This window comes from Lichenostomus cassidix, chromosome 3 (assembly GCF_008360975.1).
Source record: "Lichenostomus cassidix isolate B80296 chromosome 3, HeHo_3.0, whole genome shotgun sequence".
NCBI classification, from domain to species: Eukaryota; Metazoa; Chordata; class Aves; order Passeriformes; family Meliphagidae; genus Lichenostomus; species Lichenostomus cassidix.
In genome coordinates, this window is record NC_139483.1 from 109,238,845 (window position 1) to 109,259,055 (window position 20,211).

The following is a 20,211-nucleotide window of genomic DNA, read 5'->3' on the forward strand; positions in this document are numbered from 1 at the left end:
ATATATATATATATATATAAACTATATACATCATAAACCAGCACAACCACTTCTGTTAAAATGTTTCAGGCGCTCCAGATACAGATTTGTCCCTTCACAGCTGTTCCTCACCCTGGGCACTGCATAAAAAGGCAGTCCGGATGCCACCAGCCCTTACGGAGGCCAAGACATTTTAATATGAGAGGTTTATGAGGGGCTACGAGGGAGATACGAGGAGCTGTGAGGGGGCTGAGAGTGGGATATGAGAGGCTGTGAGGGGGATACAAGCAGACTATGAGGGGCTGTGAGGAGAAAACCTTTAATAAAACAGAATTAACGCTTTCCATGTCTTTATTCCGGGCTCCCCTCACGGGTGTCGGGGGGGGGCGGTGTTGTCATGGCGACCGCGCTCCCCATGGCGCTCACTGCGCAGGCGCGGGGAGAGGCGCGAAGAGCTGCGCGCATGCGCAGTGAGCAGCGGGTGGTTGCCGTGGAGACGCGTCGGAGGGCCGGGCCCGGAGCGCCGCCGCCGCCATGAACTCGGGGCCCGGGCCGGGGACACGGCAGGAGACAGGGATAGTTCCCGGGGTTGGGCCCGGGCCGGGGCTGCCCTTCCTCCCCGGCTGCGCCATCAAGGACCCCACGGTGAGCGCGCCCACCCGCTGTCCCCTCGCTGTAAACCCTTCCCACGGGAGTGTCTTGCTGTCAGGGTGGGCTGGCCTGGCGGGTGCCCCCCTGAGCGGCGCCATCAAACGGGCCTCTGCACGCTCCCACACCCGCTCCAGATTGTACCTGGTACCCCCTGAAGGCACTCCATGGGAATCTGGTACTCCCTCAGACCTTTCTCTAAATCCACGAGATCCCTGGGTCTGCTAAACCCGAGAATATTCATAGAATCGTGGAATGGTTTGGGTTAGAAGACCTTAAAGACCATTTCTATCCAACCCCCTGCCATGGGCTGGGACATCTTCCACTATCCTAGGTTGCTCCAAGCTACATCCAACGTGGCCTCAGATGCTTCCAGGGATCCAGGGGCAGCCGCAGCTTCTCTGGGCAACCTGTGCTAGAGCCTCACCACCCTCACAAGGAAGAATTTCTTTCAAAGGTCTCATCTAATCGTGCCCTGTCAGCAAAAAGCCATTCCCCCTTGTGCTCACCAGGTCTTGTGGAGCCCCTTTAGGCACTGTAAGTGGCTTTAATGTCTCCCTGGATCCTTCTCTTCTCCAGATGAGCACCCCCAGCTTTCCCAGCCTTGCTCCAGAGCAGAGATGCTCCAGCCCTCGGGGCACCTCCATGGATTCTGGTGGAGTCTCTCCAACAGGTCCATGCAGTTCTTGTGTTTTGGGCTCCCAACCTGGATGCAGCACTGCAGATGTGGTTTCACAAGAGCAGAGTGGAGGGGGAGACAGTTCCTCCAAGGGAATATGTTACCCCCTGAAATCACACCAAGGGAACCTGCTGTTACCTCAGATCACCCTCTGTTTCCTCCATCTTATAACCCTGAATTTGTCCTTATAGCTTTAGAGATACACACACCCCTCCTCCCCCTCATTTGTGAGCCTAATTTGAAATTCCAAAAGCTTCTTCTATAACTGCAGAACTATTGTCTGCAAACTCACCCCTTGGATATCCAGTCCCCCTGAATCCATCCAGTAATTCCCCCACCAGTTCATGAGATGCTCCAAGGAAACTCTCAAACTCAGTTTACAGTCCTGAAACCTGATTTCCTCAGGAAAACTGCCGCTTCTCTCAACCATCTGAGTTTTCCCAAAGGAATGTGTTCTGAACCTTCAACTCATTCTGATACTGTCCTGAACCAAGATCCTTAAATTCACCTGATATCCTCAACTGGATGTACCCAGGAGAACCAATATTGTTCAAACCTTGAGCAGTGCTCCACTAGGAATTAATCCCTCAAATCATCCCAATATAATTATTTCCTGGACCCACACACCCATGTTAGGGGTACAGATATACCCTGAAGTCATCAGTCTCCTGGGCAACCAACACCCTCCTGATAGCCCTTCCTCCAAAGCTTTGAAACTTCCAAAATTGCTCTCCTAGTGTTGTCTGGAGAACTGAATCCCTGATAGTCCTGGTCTGGAACATAATAATGTGGTGAGAGAACTGATAACTGCCACAGAACTGATACCAGCACAGCTTCCCGGATAATCCCACTGAGTGACTCACTCTCAGCTGCTCCCAGGTTTCCTGGAAGAAGCAGTCTCATCCTCATCCTCTGCACTTGATACCTAAATGAGGAAGCAGCCTCTTCTTTTCCCCATTCCCAATGGTCCAGGCACTAGGGACCTGAAAACCCCAAATCCTCCCAATGTCCTCTTGAGGAAGTGGTACAACAGAGAACTGGTGCTTCCTTTAATTTCTCTCATATACTAAAAAAAATCCCCCAAAAAGGGGGTTGTTTCATGCCTGGTTTGGGCACACCAGGGATTTACAGCCTCCCTGGAGAACATCTTTAACAGAAAACATTCCTGGCTGTATTCAGCTTCATGTATAAAAATTACTTGCCATAGAATCATGGAATGGTTTGGGTGGGAAGGGACCTTAAGGATCATCTTGTTCCAACCTCCTGCCATAGCAGGGACACTTTCCATGGACCAGATTGCTCCAAGTCTACCCAACCTGTTCTAAACCAGTGACAACTGAGTTCTTCAATAGTAAATTGGCTAAATTACTCAAACAAATAATCATGCTGTAATAAAGATTATCTCAGAATTATTAGCAGATAATAATATTTCCTTGAAATCATTCATAACATCGTGAAAATCTGCAATTTTCCAGTCTATCAAATGGGCATCACACCACTTGGTTTCCAAATGAATGCTGAGAAGTCCTGAAGGAAACCTCTGTGTTCAAATAAAGTGCTATTATTGCTTAGTGTTCATGGGACAGGGAAACACAGACACTAGGAGAGGGAATGGTGTTTGTGTGAAGTGTTACAGACTTGGCATAAAGAAGGACTTAATTCAGTGGAATTTCTTCAGATAAACACTGGCAGCAACTGAGATTAGGAGTTTACATTCCGGGCTTTCCCTTTTAAATTTGCATTAGTCACCTGATCCTGTGAGATGTTATCTGGCATCCAGGCTCACTTTGAGAGCTTATCCACTCAGGAGCTTTATGAATCTATGAGGTACTTTCTTTAGGCAAATGTGGGCTCTTAAAAGCCTGTACACTTCTAACAAACACTGATATTGCTCAAGTTAAAGACAAACTTCCTGGTTTTCCTTGAATATTTTTCCCACAGCTTTCCCTTGAATATTTTTCCCACAGCTTTCCCTTGGTATTTATTTAGGAGAAGGAAGTGGCAGTTCTGTGGCAGTTTATGGGATGTTCTGCTGACATGTCTTCAGACAACTCTTATTTTCACCTGTTTTCCTCACTGCTATCTCCATTGCAAGATCTGTAGTAGCAGTTTAAAGAGAAAACAGGGAATTAGGTGGAATTCAAGTGGGGCCTTGAAGGTATAAATAAGATTAGAGGCTTAACTATGAGGGGCGAGGGAGGGGGTAGAGAAGAAGCAGTTTGCATGCCTGAGGTTGGACTGACTGCAAGTCTGGAGCTGGAAAAGGAGCTGAAGCTTGTTCTCTGAGCAATGGAAATGCGTACAACTCTGTTTTACTTGGCAAAAGTCAAGAGGTTTTATTATCGAGGACTCATAATTTCCCCTGTTTTCTCTGGAGCATTAAGTGTTGAAAGCCCAGTGGGACCAGGCAGGCTCTCAGAGTGCAGGTGAGGTACCACGTGTGGTGGAGTGTGCAGCAAGTGGAGCAGTTTGATGTCACCCAAGTCTGACCCTGCTGTTCAGCAGTGAAGAATGGGACTGTCTGACAGAGACCAGGTCCTGTTCACAGCTCTGGTTGAAAGCAGCTCTGGGGAGGAGGACTTGGGGCTGCTGATGGATGAGAGATGAGGACCCAGAAACCCCTCATGCACTAGGTTGATCCACCAGTGTGGGCAGCAGGGATTCTGCCCCTCTGCCCCGTTCAGGTGAGACCCCACCTGCAGAGCTGCCTCCAGATCTGGGGTTCAACGTAAAGAGGACATGGAGCTGCTGGAGGAAAGCCAGAGGAGGCCGTGGAGATGCTCCAAGGGCTGGAGCTCATCTGCTGTGGAGCCAAACTGGAGAGCTGGGGTGTTCACCTGGAGAAGAAAAGGCTCCAGAGAGAACTTAAAGCCCCTGCCAGTGCCTAAAGGGGCTCCATGAAAGATGGGACACACTTTTTATCAGGGACTGTAATGATAGACTTTAAACTAAAAGAGGGTTAATTTAGATTAGATATTGGGAAGAAGTTCTTTACAAAGAGGCTGGTGAGGCCCTGGCACAAGTTTCCCAGAGAAGCTGTGGCTGTTCCATCCCTGGAAGCATCTAAGACAATGTTGAATAGGGCTTGGAGCAATCTGGGATAGCAGAATGTGTCCCTGCCATGGCAGGAACAAGATGATCTTCAAGGCCCTTTCCAACCCAAACTCTTCTATGACTTTGTAGAGAGGTGATAAAACAAGTAATGTGCTTTTGTACACTTCATAATTGCAGTTCTGTGAGCATGATACCCCTTGATTTAACCCAGCAGAGAAAATCCTGTATCATGGCCAGGGGAGAGTTAAGAAAATAAATAACAGTGGAATACACAGAGGGTGCACAACAGTCAAGGGAGCACCATGAGGTAGTAACTCAGGTCCCATGGTGCTCTGTACTACTGATAAATAGGGTAGGGAACAAAGAGCTGGTGAGATAAATACCAGGGCAGATAAAGTGCTGACACACTATTCCGGGTACTGAGTATGGTGGCAATCAGGAAATTCAGTGATTTAAGTTCTTCCAGAGTCTGTGGCAGTGCTGGGATCTCAGTTCACTCTCATGCTTTGCATATCCACCACTCACTGTTTTTTTCCACTTCCTCAATCTAAGTGCAAAATCTGATTTTAAATAACTGCTGCAGTAATTCATAGTAAAATGCTGGGGATGTGTGTGGGGGGAAGCATTCTTAATACTATACTCTCTTACTAGTTTTTGTGTTTTCAGTAGCCGTATCTACTAAATTCATGCAGTATTTTGATAGCTGGATTTCCTTCCACAGAAAACATCTTTTCATCGGTCCCAGACCTTGGACTTCAAAAATGGATATGCCTTTTCCCGGCTGCCAAGGGAGGGGGTTGGCGGGGAGACACTCTTTCCAAATCAGCTCTCTCAGGATGAATTAGATGATTTATGCACCAAGGGAGCCACGCTGACCTACGGGCAAGTCAAGAGGTCTGCACCTTCCCGCTTCTTGCCAGCGTTCGTGGAGTACGACAAAAAGGTATAAAGAAGCTGATTCCAGGAATATCGCTGGCCAAATTCGGAGACATAAACAGTCAGCTCCAGGGTTCACGGGACTGCGTACAGCAGTTTTCAGATGCCAGAGCCCTTAGTCAGAGACAGCTGAATCCCAGACTGAAAGAGGCTTTCTTTGCTCGGGAGGAGGATTATAACACGTAAACGAAGTAAGACATTCCCTGCAAGTTACACTCGAGCATTTCCAGCATTGGAAAAGAGGTTTGATTAGCTCTGGAAAGCTCTAGTTTATAAGCATTGCTCTGCAAACCACAGCCTGGCGTTTTGTGTTTCCAAAAGTATATTGAGGTTGTAACTGAGCTTTAACTGGAAAAGTCAGTCTGCAGTGGGAGCCCTAGTTTGACTGTGGTCTATCTATTTATGCTTGTGTTGGTCACCACAGCATGTCAGAGCCTGAACTGCTCCATTAGTGCTTCCCATGTTACATCTTGGTGATCATATCAGACTGGGAGGTGGCTCTGTGTCTGCTCAGAGCAGTCCTGAGCTGAGCCTTGGTTTTCAGTGTGCCAATGGGCCAGGCTGCAAACCACAGCCATGGAACAGCCGCTGCAGTGGGAGCTGCAGGGCTCAGGAGCTCAGCACGTGCAGGCTCTGCAAGCTGCCAGCCCTGCCAGAGCAGCCTGCAGCCAGCCAGCCCTCAGCCTGGCTGTGACACAGGCTGGGGAACAGATGTGCTCTGTTAATTGCTGAGGCTGTTCCTTCAGAGTAATGTAGATGTTGCTGTTTAGTCTGTCAGATCCCTCCTTTGAAGCCACTGGAGCAGCAGGGGCCCCAGTGCTGCTGGGGATGTCACAGTCCCTTGTGGGACACTTTGCTGACTGGTAGGAACTTGCTGGCTTTATCATTCCTTAATTATCCAGGCCCCTGGGCTGATGTAGGCTGGGTATGCAAGGCCTGATTGGCCACCTACACCTTCTTAGGGGCATTGAATGATCTAGGAGGGAATATTCCTCCTACATCTGCCAAGCAGAGTGACTGGCTGATTAGTTTCCTTGTTTTCCCAGCACAGATGAGCTTTTGCTGTCAGTGCTGAATAGATGTGATTTCAGATCATGGAATGGTTTGGGTTGGAAAGTACCTTAATGATCGTGTTGTTCCAACCCCCCTGGCATGGACAGGGACAGCTTCCACTAGACCAGGTTACTCAGAGCCCCTCCAGCCTGGCCTTAAAATGATGACCCATTCAGATTTTTAAATCCTCAGATGTGGTTGACCTGTTTACTAAAATCTGTGGATAACTTCCCTAAATCAGGGGCTGTAAAGCTGACAAATAAAGATCTGTGCATGTCAGTAAAGTAGATTACTGTCAGCAGCCAAGCACTTGGCAGCAGGTGACACAGCAGGTGATCAAGAAGTAGGGAAAAGGCTGTATTTTTACACTTGTCTCATGCACACCAAATTTGCAAGAGGCACATCTTGATAAAAGCCCTCCTGGTGCCTCTACCATCACTCACAGATTAGGTCATGGTTGTCCTTGAAGATTTTGTAGAATCTAATCCAGTAATTTTACACCACCAAAGCAAATTACAAATAAATTACTGGCCTTGATAGAGTAATCACAGTGTTCAATTTTTTTCTTTCTCTCTCCCTTTGCTATATTGTCCCTTGGGCAGGTTTTGAAGTTCGATGCCTACTTCCAGGAGGAAGTTGCTACCTCTGCAGAGGAGCATTACCGGATCCGCCAAGTGGGCATTTACTACTACCTGGAGGATGACAGCATATGTGTCATCGAGCCTGTGGTGAAGAACTCAGGTCTGCTTCAAGGCAAACTCATGAAACGCCACCGTGTGCCCAAGAATGAGCAGGGGGATTATTACCACTGGAAGGATCTGAATGTGGGCATCAACCTCACCATGTACGGCAGGACCTACCGCCTGGTCAACTGCGATTCCTTCACCAAGGTGTGTTGTAGGGAGAACACTGACAGAAAGACTCCTAGGAATTGCAGGATTTTAATCACCTGTTAGAGTCCAGCAGTTTGCAGCTGTAGCTTTCATGATATGGATGCTCGTAGTCTTTCATTTTGGGTTTTTGTGTAGATTTCTTTCTTCAGGCCAATGGGGAGTTCAGGGTATGACATTTGCTGAGGCCAAGTTAACTGCTCAGTTTTTTTGCCCTGGGCCTGCTGGGAGTCCGTCCTTTGTCCTCAGGACTTCTCCTTACAATACAAATTCTAAGTTCATGTCTGGGCAGTTTAACTGCTTAGAGTCCACATCAAACATTGTGTATACATGAGAGGGAAATCAGTGATCCTGACCCTTTTCTGATTTAATATTCCTCTGTTAAGAGCAGTGGAAGAGAAGACAACCAGTAACTGCACACATGCACAGCCAAGCCATGATCCATGGGCTGAGAATCATGGTATGAAGTGACCTTTTTAAGAGAGCTTACTCATGGCCTGCTTTTCTATTTCTGGCTATTTTTGTGCCAGTAAATGAGATAATAACGATCCAATAACAAGAAATAAGAATTACCAGTGCGCTGGTATCCTGCTAGATTGTCCCCAGTAAAATTCCAGCCCTGGTCAGCTATTATTCTTCCAGGGAACCATTCCCAATAGGTGAGTTATATGCAGTCAACCTGTGCTGCAGGCTGGGAGAGTTTAGATACAAGCTTTTCCTTGCCAGTTGGCTTCAGTGCCCAGGAATGTTCCCAAACATGTATAATATATTGGTATAAATGTGGCTGTGGGGCCAGCTCTGCTGGAACTGGGTGACTGTTAAAGTCAATTCACATCAAATAAAGAGCTGGTCCTCCTGATAATATTGATGGAAAACATGGAATGAGCTACCTGGGTCTATATCTCAAGGCCAATAGTCTATTTATCATTTACTGACATCTTCCAGACCAGAAAATAGTGAGTCTGAAAGTGTGAACCTGCCTTGTGAGTCGTCAGGGGGATCTCATATTCCTGTGGGAGATGTTTGCATAGGTGCTTCCTGGGCTGAACATTTTCCTGAGCCACTTCCCAAAGCCAAAAAGGGAACAAGTCCGTTGACTTCAGAGGTTGTTTTGGGTGACTGATGCAAGTCCACAGGTAACACCCTGGAGTTTGTTCATGAGCCAAGGTAAGCAAAAAATCCCTTTATAAACAAGCAGATTGCACTATTTCAGATTTGCACTCCTGAAAGATGGAATGAAACTGCCGCTGATATATATCCTCATGCCTGATGGGTCTTGGTGTGCCTAGTGTGAGTGACACTAACTTACTGTCTGACACAGCCCTAAGCCTCTTGCAAATTCAGGCTGACTGCATCTGTATTTATACACCAATTTAATCTTTTTAATTTATATAAAAGAGACCAACTGACGGTTATCTTCCATTTACAGCCCTAAGGCCAAGGAAAACTGTGCTTAAGTGAAATCTGAGTCAGGATGTTGAGGACAGGACTGTTCTGATTAATTAAAGGATAAGCAAAGCTAAGCAGCTTAAGCAAATATATTTGTCATTTGTTGTATTTTGCTATTGCACTAGAGTTCTCTGTGAGGAAAGAACTTGCAGCATTCTGATCTCTCTCATCTCAGCCCACTTGTAACCTCTAGTCACCTCTTACCTTCAGAACCCCTGGCAGCACTAACACCTCAGATGACCTTCCTAGGTGTTCCTGGAGAGCCAAGGAATTGAAGTGAACCCTCCAGAGGAAATGGTTTTGGATCCTTACACAGAACATCGTCGGCCTGTGCAAAAGCCCATCAAGCCTGCAAGTCCTGACCCCTTCAGGCAATTTCTGGCCTATGACACAAAGGTGAGAGAGCTGGGGATTACCCAAATTATTGTGTGATTACCCACGTCACACTGGTGAGGCACGTCCAGTCCTGTGTCCTGTTCTGGGCCCTTCAATTTAAGAGAGACCTTGAGGGTCTGGAGAGGGTCCAGAGAAGAGAACAGAGCTGAGGAAGGGGCTGGAGCACCAGGAGTGGCTGAGGGAGCTGGGGAGCTCAGTCTGGAGAAAATGAGGATCAGGATCAGAAAATTCTGGCTCTGCACAACTCCCTGACAGGAGGGGGCAGCTGGGTGGGAGTCAGGCTCTGCTCCCAGGGAGCAAAAGTACAAGAGTAAATGGCCACAAATTGTGTGAGGGGAGGTTTAGGTTGGACATTAGGAATAGTTTCTTCACAGAAAAGGTGATTAGACATTGAAACAGGCTGCCCCAGGGAGAGTGGTGGAGTCTCCATCCCTGGAGGTTTCCAAGGAACAACTGGATATGGCACTCAGTGCTCTGGGCTGGTGACAAGGTGGAGATCAGTCAGAGATTGAACTCAATGATCTTCCAACCTAAAAGATTCAGTGATTACAGCAAATATGTGCTATTGAAACCCAGGTCTTGTGAGTGTCTGCACCCTCACTCATTCTACAACATCTCAGTCTGCTGAACAGACTCCAGATTTGCTCCTTTCTTGGCTTTAGTGAGAAATGAAACCTTTTATGTTTTTTTCTGGGCTTTGTGCCTGGTAAACAGCCCCTCTTCGGATTGCAGAGCCTGTGCTCAATATCATCCATTATTCTCTTGCTTTCTGTTGGGATGAGATAAGCCACCTGGCTCTGGAATTTAGCAACCAGAGGCAGTTCTTTTAGGAATGGTCTTGCTGCATCCACTCCTTTCCTCCCCCAAAATATTGATGCCAGGTGCCAGAGCAGACAATTTCAGACAGACACAAATGCCCCTGGCTCTGACTGAATTCTCCCTGTGTTTCTCCTGCCTCTTCAGCAGCTGAACCCCGGGGAACTCTAGAGTATCTCAGTGTGAGGAGTTTGATTTCTGTGGCATCAAAAGATGATTCTGATCCATGTTTGTCTGCTTCTTTTTTCTCACCCCAGGTGCTTCGCTTCTATGCCATATGGGATGACACCAACTGTCCGTTTGGTGATCACCATCCTTGCATCATCCATTACTTCTTGGCAGATGACACAGTGGAGGTTCGGGAAGTCCGCAAGAGAAATGATGGGAAAGATCCATTCCCGGTACTGATGAGACGCCAACGCTTGCCCAAAGTCTTTGTGGACAAGAAAAGTAAGTTTAGACTGACACATCTGTCTCTGCTAAAGTGTCATTATTTCATGGTCAAAAAATAAGTTCTTTAAATGGTCAGTAAATTCTTTATCATTTGGGAAACAATGGCAGAATGGCAGTGCCAACATCTCCCTGGAGCTATTTATACAGCTTGCTTTTATATCCCTTTTCACTACATAATGTTAACATTTACCTGATTAATTTTTTTGCCCTTCTGCTGTCTTGTCCTTAGAGAACTTCCCAAGCTGTGTGCTGGAGATCACTGACCACGAGGTACAAGAGTGGTACTCACCTAAAGATTTTGGTATTGGCAAATCTATCACCCTCCTTGGACGCACCTTCTTAATCTATGATATGGACAAGTTCACACAGGACTTCTATCGTGAAAAACATGGCATCACAGACTTCCAGCCACTGGATGTAAATAAGAAACCAACTGAAAAAGTTGCAAAGGTACTGCAAACAATTTCTCAAAAGAAGGGAGGAAAGGAAGCAGTTGGTATAAGCTCTTACAGTAAAGTAGAGGTTCACCTTAGAACCTGTGGAAAACAAGTTCAGCTTAAAGAAAAAAACAAGTAATTTGGAAAAGGCAAGGCCAGAATGGTCATAATCAAGATAAGAACGAAAGCCTGGCTGCACTTATACCACTGAGTTGTGAGCTGGCTTAGCCCACAGCTATGGTGGGGATTAGGTTACCAGTGTAACCATAGAGATAGCTGAGTTCCTGTGCACGGGAAGGTTTAGTTGGAACTAGATGATTTTAAGGTCCTTTTCAACCCAAACCACTCTCTGATTCTTTAATATATCCATAACCTCTTTATTCAGAGAAATTACCTAGTTTTCTTAGTTTCAGATTTTCTTAATCCTCTTATATATTCATTAAGTACAACACATGGCCAGGTTGGTATCATCTCTACTGGGCAGGATGTCACAGCTCTTGCTACCTGGCAGAATATTTCCTCGCCAATCTGATGGGTTTTGATAAGCACTCTTGTAAACTTTGTCTTGTTCTTAGTTGCAGCTGTTCATGGTTGGTATCTCCTCTTGATGCAGGTAATTCCTCCCCATAATGGTTTTGGTGTCCCTGAAGACTCTCTCCAGAACTGCCTCAGTCTGATTCCAAAGCCTCCACGGAAAGATATAATTAAGATGCTGGAGAATAACCTCAAGGTCCTGCGGTACCAGGTGGCTCTGGTAAGTGCTTTCCTTGGTGGAATAGTGCCAGGAGGATGGCAGGAGCAGCCTGCCCAGACAAGGCTGTTGGCAAACTCCTTTGTGCCAGTGGGAAAGGAGAGCTCCCCAGCCAGCACATCCCCAGGGGGATGCCATGGGGTTATTGTTTGCTTGCTGTGACAATTGACAGCTCACAAATCTAGGAAAAAAAAAAAGGCAAAAAAGTACAAACCAGATCTGCTACAAACCCACAGCCATTTATGGAAAAACTGCCTCTGCCATCAACATGTGACAGATGGCCCTGAGTAGAGCAGCCTTGCACTGGGCACTGTGCCTCTGCCTGCCTGAAACCACTGCCACCAGCCAGAGCTTGATGGCTCTGCTGCTGGCTCCAGCACCTGTCCTGCTACAGGCCAGTCCTGGATGCAGCAGCCAGCAAGGAGCTGACCTAGCAGAGCAGCCAAGTGCCAGTGGAGAAGGTGGAAAATCCATGAGAATTATATTTTCCACCCACAGCAGCACCCAGGCTCTGGCCTTTGTGCCAACTTTACAGCTGGTTTATGCAAGGAGCCTCTGGCACGTCAGCAGCAGCGATGGCATTTCCTGTGCTGCCTGGTGCCTGCCCTCTCCAAACACTCTGGGTGAATAAGAGCTGGTTTCTTTTCCCTATTGTGCAGGAGTTCCCTAAAGGTCACAGCTGAGGAGTTAAGATCCACTTAGCTTTCAACTAAGCAAGTAAACCCACTGGTGTGTCAGGGGAGTGACTTCCTGTGACTAAGAGCTGAAGCAGCACCAACCTCTCTCAGGCACTCAGTATAATGAAAAATATAACATTTATACTGAATTTTACAGCCTCTCTGGGATGAATCATTCCATATAGGATATTCCTTTCACTTGGATTAGTCAGGCAGTGGAAACACTGAATATACTTGGTAACTTCAGCCCACATTCTGCTTCAGTGGCTTGAGCAAAGCAAGTAACCTTTGAAATTCAGATCCTAAGTGCTGTCTAGGGCTTTGCTGTGCTATGTCAGCACACCAAGTGCTTTGTTTAGTCAGATATAAAAAAACTTCTGGGCTCTGGGTGCTTATGACTGGGTTACTAGGTACTCCTAAGCACCCCAGGAAATGAAAACCTGGTTCAAATGCTCTGTTCCAAACCAACTACCTTTCCTCTAGGAATCACCAGTCCCTGAGGACAAAAATCGTCGTTTCATCCTCTCTTATTTCCTCTCTGATGACACAATCAGCATCTATGAACCCCCAGTCAGAAACTCTGGCATCCTTGGAGGCAAATACCTAAAAAGAACCAGAGTTACCAAGCCAGGGTCTACTCCAGAGAATCCCATATACTATGAGCCCTCTGACTTCACCATCGGTTCTACAATTGAAGGTAAAATCTAGCCTGGATTTATAATACTCTGCTCTGATATGTCATTTTTTGCATGGACAGTGCATATCCCTTCCTTCAAGTGAAAGATCTGCTGCTTCTGTGTCTCATCACATTTGAGTTTCCAGACCAGCAGCTGGTGTACATTGATGTAACTTTGTTGCTGTCAGCATTTGAACCTTTGAATCAGTGAAATTATTCTTATATCAAGAAGTGAAACAAGCAGCAGATCTGGCTCAAAGCTGAGACCAGCCACAGGAGAGGAATCCTGTTCTCTCCTGGATGAAATGACTTTAACTCATGCTAAAACACAGGTAACACCACTTCTTTAATTCTTCTTCCCCAGTGTTTGGCCACAGGTTTTTTATCACTGACACTGATGAATATGTGCTTAATTATTTGGAGAACAATGCAGAGAGTTTCCCTGCAGCAACACTGCAATCCATAAGGGATCATTTCCGCCCACGGCTCACGGTAGTGGAGACTGCCAGCAGGTAGGCTGCAAAGAATGGGGTGGTGGGGCTAAATAAGACTCAGGGTTGACAGCTAAGGACATTTTCAGCAGCTTTCCTGGGCTCCAGCCTCCTGCTCTGCTGGTGGTTCAGCTCCAAGAGCCTGTGTTTGGGCACATTCAGAGGGTGTGAAGTGTGTACAGTAAAATGTTGTGGCTGCTGCTGGCCCAAAAACCTGGTGGGACAGCTCTGCCTCAGCAGCAGAGACAGAGAAATGGTCACAGCATCAAGCCTGACTTCAAGAAGTGTTTGGACTTCCAGCCAAATCATAGAATCACAAAATGGTTTGGGTTGGAAGGACCTTAAAGATCATCTAATTCCAATCCCTGTCATGGGCAGGGGCATCTTCCACTAGACCAGGTTGCTCCAAACCCTGTCCACCCTGACCTTAAACACTTCCAGGACTGGGGGACACATCTTTTCCCAAAAGGCATCAGCTCACTGTATCAGATATTGTTACCTTGAGCTGCTGGATAGTTTCAGGTTCAGCAGGTGATTGGTGGAGTGGGTTTTTTTTTGGCAATTGCTCCTTCTTTGCTTCTCAGCCCATTAGAGCCTAGACCACATCCTCCTTTTTAGCTGTCCAGACCCAGTCTGTGACCCAGTAACAACCCTGTTACCTCAGAACATCATTTGGAGGCAGTTACATCATGGCTCTGGTTGAAACTCGACTTTCCCACAGTTCCTGGGACTGTGGAACACACAAGGAAATGTTCCTTTTTCACACAAGTGTCACAACAAGGCTGCCAGAATGAGTTTTCACATGAAATTCTGTTATTCCTTTCTTTTGCAGTGGCATCCCCAAGAAGGACTTGGATGATTTAATTGTGGAGGTTCAGAAACAGCTGAAGCTCCTGGAGCCCTTCAACACCAAGCAGTTTCATGAGGCATTTCATCATTTTGACAAGGAGGGCTCTGGCTTCCTGGATAAAGCAAAATTTTTAAACGTTTGTGACAGGTTCCAAGTGCCAACCAGTACCATTCTTCTTAAAAAGGTCAGATGGAAGGGGTGCTGTGCTTGTGGAATTCCCCTCCTATAGCTCTTCCAAAAGATCTCTAAAAACCAACCCTAACCAGCTGCTGTACCTTACAAAGAGGAACAAGTTCCAGAAAAGGGCAAGAGAGTCCCAGTTCAGAAAAACTTTTGAGCTGTTGGACTGAGCCTGTCTTACAGGAGACACGAATTGCTGTCCTCTAAGGAAAAGGAAGAAATGTTAATCAGGTTTCCCCCTGTGTTTAGCTGCACTGTCATGTAAAGTCTGAAAACTCCTGCTGGCTCAGGTCTTGGATGAGTAGAAGAGGTTGTGTATCATGACAGAGATCAGGGATCGTGATAGAGATCAGGGATAGACTCCTGCAGAGCTTGGAGTGTCTGTGATGGTTTAAGCACGGCTGGGATTGAGTAGAGGTGACACTGAGATTCTTAGGGAATGTGCCTTAGGAAAGCTGGATTTAATAGAAACTGAATTGAAGGTCTAAAAACTACACATTGTCCCCAAAATAAAATAATGATAATAATAATAATAATTAGAATCATAACCACTTAGTTAACTCTTGCTGGGCACTATGAGCAATAAACAGCACATGGAGATCACAATCTGGAGAGCAGAAAATGTGAGGGAAACTGAGGGAAAAATTCCTGCAGTGAGGATGGAGGATCCTTTCAGGAATAAGACTGGCAAGGATGTTTCATTAGCATCATGTGAAAGTAGATTAGTGGCCAGTAAAGGCAGACTTAGTGTTTAGAGATATCTGAAAACCAGAGGAATATTTCCCTTGCTAAAATACAAAATTTTCTAAAGCAGTCAACTGTGTGCATCACAGTCATGGTTAGAAAGGTGCACAGGCAGAGGATTTGTGTCTCTGAATGTGGGATGAATAAAGGTCCTGAGCAGCAGAGCAGCACCCAGGGCTTTGCTGTACCACAGTTCATCAGAGCTCACTCTGCCCTGAGGAATTTACCATGTGGTGACAGTCCTGCTCCACTCTGAGAATGGGAGAGAAGTAACATTCCTAAAAATATGTGGAGAGCACTTGACAATTGAAGCTAAAGTCCCACATTTGAGCCACAATCTAGGACCTATGCATTAAAAACATCCATCTTCTGTCCTGAAATCTTAATCCCAGTGTTCCCAGAGCCCTGGGAAGTGTGGCAGAGCTATAAATTAAACATATGGCACAGAGTTCACTGCTTGGAGAGGAGCACAGCTGTCAGTCACAGAGCAAACCCCAGTGAATCTGTCTCCAGGCGACAAGGGGAAGAAGAATCCTTTCAAGGAATTGTGATATTAAACCTCTTCCATCTCCCTGAGTGTCAGAAGGAGATTAGTTATGCAATTAAAGAAACAAAAGCCTCCTTTCTTCCCCTGAAGCACACAAAGGCTGTGGCTCTGTAACACAATGCAGGGTCAGGCATGGACACCAGAACTGGCTCATTAGTCTGGCTGTCACCAAGCTCAATTATCTGTGTCTCCTCTTTATGCCATGTGCACACACCAAAGTGACACCAGGGAACAGAAACTGTTCACATACACTGCTCCCACCCCAGTTTGGCAGGGATATCTGCAAGGTTTCCTTTGGCCCATCTCAGTCTGTGGCCATGCTTTCTATTTTTGTGCCTCTGTTGCCACTCTGGTGAGGCCCAGAAGGAAATCAGGATTAAACTCAAACACTTTAACACTTCTCCTTGCAAAGATTAGTGTCATCTGTAGGCCTTCAAGGTTGGACTTGAATCTTTAGATCATCGAGTCCAACCTTTAGATCATCAAGTCCAACCAACTTAATGATCTAAAGGCTGGACTTGGTGATCTTGTAGGTCTTATCCATTCTTAATGATTCAATGATTTTAAGATTACCTGTGATTCAGGACTGTCAGGATGGCGAAATCGACATGGGGGAATAAGATCTGCTCCATCACATAAGGAGTACTTGTGGATACTTTCTGCTAAAAACAACCCAAATTTTGCAGCTTTTTCCAACTCTTTATGGCATTTGCTGTGTTTTTTGTCCCCACAGCTGATTGACTACTGTTCCTGTGGAGAAGACAAGGTAAACTACCGTGAATTCCTTCTAGCCTTCCCTAGTGATCTTTTCCCAGAAGCTGAAGGACAGGACCAGCAACTGAATTCTCAGCTGACTTGAAGATATTGTACTTCAAAAAAGATGTTCTAGTTTTCGCCTTTGTTTTACTCTCCCCCCTTTCACAGACCCAGCTGATCCAACCCTCACTTTTTTTCTTTCCTAACCTCTCCCTGCCCTTTTAACCACAACCTCACAACTGCTGGATGTTGAAATTAAACTTACAGGAGAAAAAAACTTCTGAGAAACAAAGTCAGGTTCTTCTGTTGTTTTCTTAACCTTTTAGTGAAGTACTTTAGAGAGCTAAAGCTCTCTGGAGCCTGGAGTGAAAACCACTCTAGGTTTCTCTCAGATGGATTTTCACCTTCAAGTAGTGAAGACTGCCAGTTTTAATTGTTATTAAAATGTCAATAAAAATGTAGTTCCTATAGAAGTGTTAAAAAGTCTGTTTTAAATAGAATGGCTAGAATAATTAAGGATTAAAATAAGGGTGGGGGAACCCACAAATTGTGGTTCTAGGGCTACTTGAAGCAGGGTGCTAAGTTCAGTTATCTGGACACCAATCTGCTGACAGCAGCTCTGCATTTTTTAACAAAAAGTTGTGAGTATGGTTTTTAGGGCTGAGATACCATCTAAACCCACCTTATCCACCTGTCATCTCACCAGACAGGTCTCCAAGGAAAAGAGAACACAGGCAGTTGGCATAGCAATAGAGTTATGACACTCATGCTCCTCTCAGAGTCACGTTACTCATCTCCCCATGAAGGTAAACATGGCAGGAGCCTTCTCACCCCAAGTGACACCTGCCAGGTGTTGCCATGGAGCACTTTCAAAAGGCAGCTGTCAGGCACACGGAGAACAAAGCTCTTTGGAACAAAATGCTGCTTTAAGTCAGCTTTTGTGCTGTGGATTCCCACTTCCCCTCAGACAGCTGAGAGTCTCCACATGACAGCTCCCTCCTGTCTCCCCTTGTTTGGAAAGGTCACTGCTCCTCCCTTCTGGGCCTGTTTTGTGCTGCTGCTCACCCTGACCAAGGATCACTCCAGGGATTTCTCATGCACCTCAGATTTCAAGAGACCAAGAACTTGCAGATGAAATTACTGGAGCTGTAGAAAGTCAGAAACTATTTTCTGCACAGGCTAAAAATCTGTAACCTAACCGTCAGCCAAGTGATGTCGTGTGCCTGGGGCCAGCTGCACAAAATATACAATATAGCTCACCAAAAATATGTGCCTCAACCACATCAGATAAACCATCTCCCACAAATACCCTTATCCTCCACTCCCTCTGATGAAAGCAGCCACAAATAATGAACTCTGGAGCAGCTGCCCGTGCTGTGGACATGGGAAATGTGGGAAGATGAATCCCAGCTGCAAAGGGCTTGGGGTGGCAGGACAAGAGGGAATGGCTTTAAACTGAAAGAGTAGATTTAGATTGAATATTGGGGGGAAAATTCTCCCCTGTGAGGGTGGTGAGGCTCTGGCACAGGTTGTTCAGAGAAGCTGTGGCTGCCCCTGGATCCCTGGAAGTGTCCAAGGCCAGGCTGGACAGGGCTTGGAGCAACCTGGGATAGTGGAAGGATGGCAGGGGATGGGAATGAGATGGTCTTTAAGATTCCTTCCCACCCAAACCATTCCATGATTCCATGAAAACAAAGATACAGGATGTTGCAAAGGGGACAGACAAGTCTGCTATGGCAGGAGAGAGACCAGTGCAGCCCATTGCAGCCACTCTGCCACATGCACAGCTTTGGAAGAATAAAACACCAGTGGACAACAACACTGGAAGAACCTATGCCTTTTATTTATTTATTTCAGAAAAATACTTCTGCTGAGTTTATCACAAAAGTCATTGAACAATGAACAACAACAAACAAAATCCGTACAAAAACTGAAGTGACAGGAAGAATGAAACAAACAGGATAAAATACCAGAGACTGTTAATTCCCCCCACCCCCTCCAAAATCAGGAAATTTGCACTAAAGCATAAATATGGAAGAACAGAAATTTTCCTCGAGTTCCTTTGCTGAAGTTTGATCAGTCGAGTTCAACATTTTTTGAGGAAAAATTACACACCTCTGCCTGGCTTTTCCAACAGCCATTCTTCCCAGAAAAACTCCACAAACAGCCCTGAGGACGAACATACTTCCCTGCTGGACACAAAACCTACTAAACCAACCTTTCTTCCCCCATGAAGTTTTCTGGAGGGCTGTAAATCAAACCCCATCATCTCCATCCACTGTTGACACAATTTGGGGTCCATTTGCCAGAGGCAAGAGCCTGAGGCTGCTGTAAACCCCCAGGCACTGCAGCAAAGGCAGGGCAGCTCCAAACTTCCAGTCACCTGGAGGCAAGGAAGAGACATCCCAGAGTGGCCACTCTTCCCTCCCACCAGGAAGCCTACCAAAAATACCTTTTAAAACAGTGAGTTGAGGGCAAGAGGACCTACAGGGGAAGTGGAACTTGGCTACTGCTAACCCAAACATGATGAGTAAGAAGAAAGAATCCTAAACGACAACAACAAGACAAAATGTGACTGTAATGCCCCATAACGTAAGAGTCACTCAAAAACTGTATGTGAAATGCTACATCTGTTCTTCCTCCACCCCTTTCTCTTCCCAAGCCCGTTCTCCAACTATCTAAGACAAGAAGAGAGAACTAGTGCTGGTATTTCACAGCTCTTCTAGGCTAGGACAGGAAAACACTACTCTTCACCCCAAAAACCACAGACTACTCAATTCCTGACCTCCTAAGGTTGGATAATGGACACAGACTACTAAGGCAGCCTCAAACCCACAGGAAGGTTGCAAGGAATTCTGTCCCACTGGAAGTAAAGACTTGCAGTTTTGGATAGTCTCCATCACCTGCACTGTGATGGACAAGAGCTCCTGTCTGGGCTTGGATCTTGGTGTTGGATGGAAGGCTGGATTTCAATGAGTTTGGAGGTGTTTTCCAACCTCACCCAACAATGTGGTGATGTTTTCTGCAGATGACACAGGGCTTGACAAGATGGGGCATGAAAAGAGCATCCACTAAAGGGAAGTGAGCTCATGGCATTTCATAGGCAGAGTGGCCAAGGACAGACTAACCACTGAGGTGGTTTTTATTTCCTTGCAAGGAAATAAAGGTTTTTATTTCCTTGCAAGGAAAATACTCCAAGAAAAAGCTCTTTGGGCTGAAAAGAAGGCTGGATCTGCTGAGAAATGACATGGACACAGGAGCAGTTACTGCAGGCTTGCAGCCCAGGGATTGTACTTGCACTACAACACAGAGAAAGGAGCAGCCCGTGGCAGCCCCTCTGATGGAGGGGATTGCAAACCTCCAGGATGACAGTGGGTATTGCCTCACAACAAAGGTTCAGCTCAAAAGAAATCAACCTGCCAGGTTTGAGTCTAACAGGATGGGGATTTCTGAGGACTAAATATAGGGGAGGGCAAAACAAACAAAAAAAAAGCCCCATCATCTATAGGTTTAAAAAACCAAAATCATAAAAAGAACACATGGAAATGCTTCGAAAACAAATGTCCCTTTTCCTGGTAGCTCTATCAAAAAGAAACCAAAAAACCACGTAAATGTAGCATATGTTGTACATGAGGGTGTTCAGCTACTGCTATAGTGCACAGAGAGGCTACAACATAAGGCACTTGGGATACAAAGCATCATCAGCTACTGTACGAAGAGACAGGATTGTGCAAGAGGAAAAGCTGCCT

General features: G+C 46.1%; 1 protein-coding gene across 1 annotated transcript; it reads left to right on the forward strand.

Annotated features, from left to right (window-relative positions):
- Nucleotides 1-442: 442 nt before the first annotated feature.
- On the forward strand, nucleotides 443-16,754 carry EFHC1 (EF-hand domain containing 1). Its single transcript, XM_085057095.1, has 11 exons — nucleotides 443-624; nucleotides 5,082-5,303; nucleotides 6,952-7,239; nucleotides 8,938-9,084; nucleotides 10,158-10,350; nucleotides 10,583-10,803; nucleotides 11,404-11,544; nucleotides 12,702-12,915; nucleotides 13,259-13,406; nucleotides 14,218-14,419; nucleotides 16,440-16,754. The coding sequence occupies exons 1-11, from the start codon at nucleotides 514-516 to the stop codon at nucleotides 16,563-16,565; spliced, it is 2,013 nt and encodes a 670-aa protein (XP_084913221.1). The 5' UTR covers nucleotides 443-513; the 3' UTR covers nucleotides 16,566-16,754.
- Nucleotides 16,755-20,211: the final 3,457 nt, after the last annotated feature.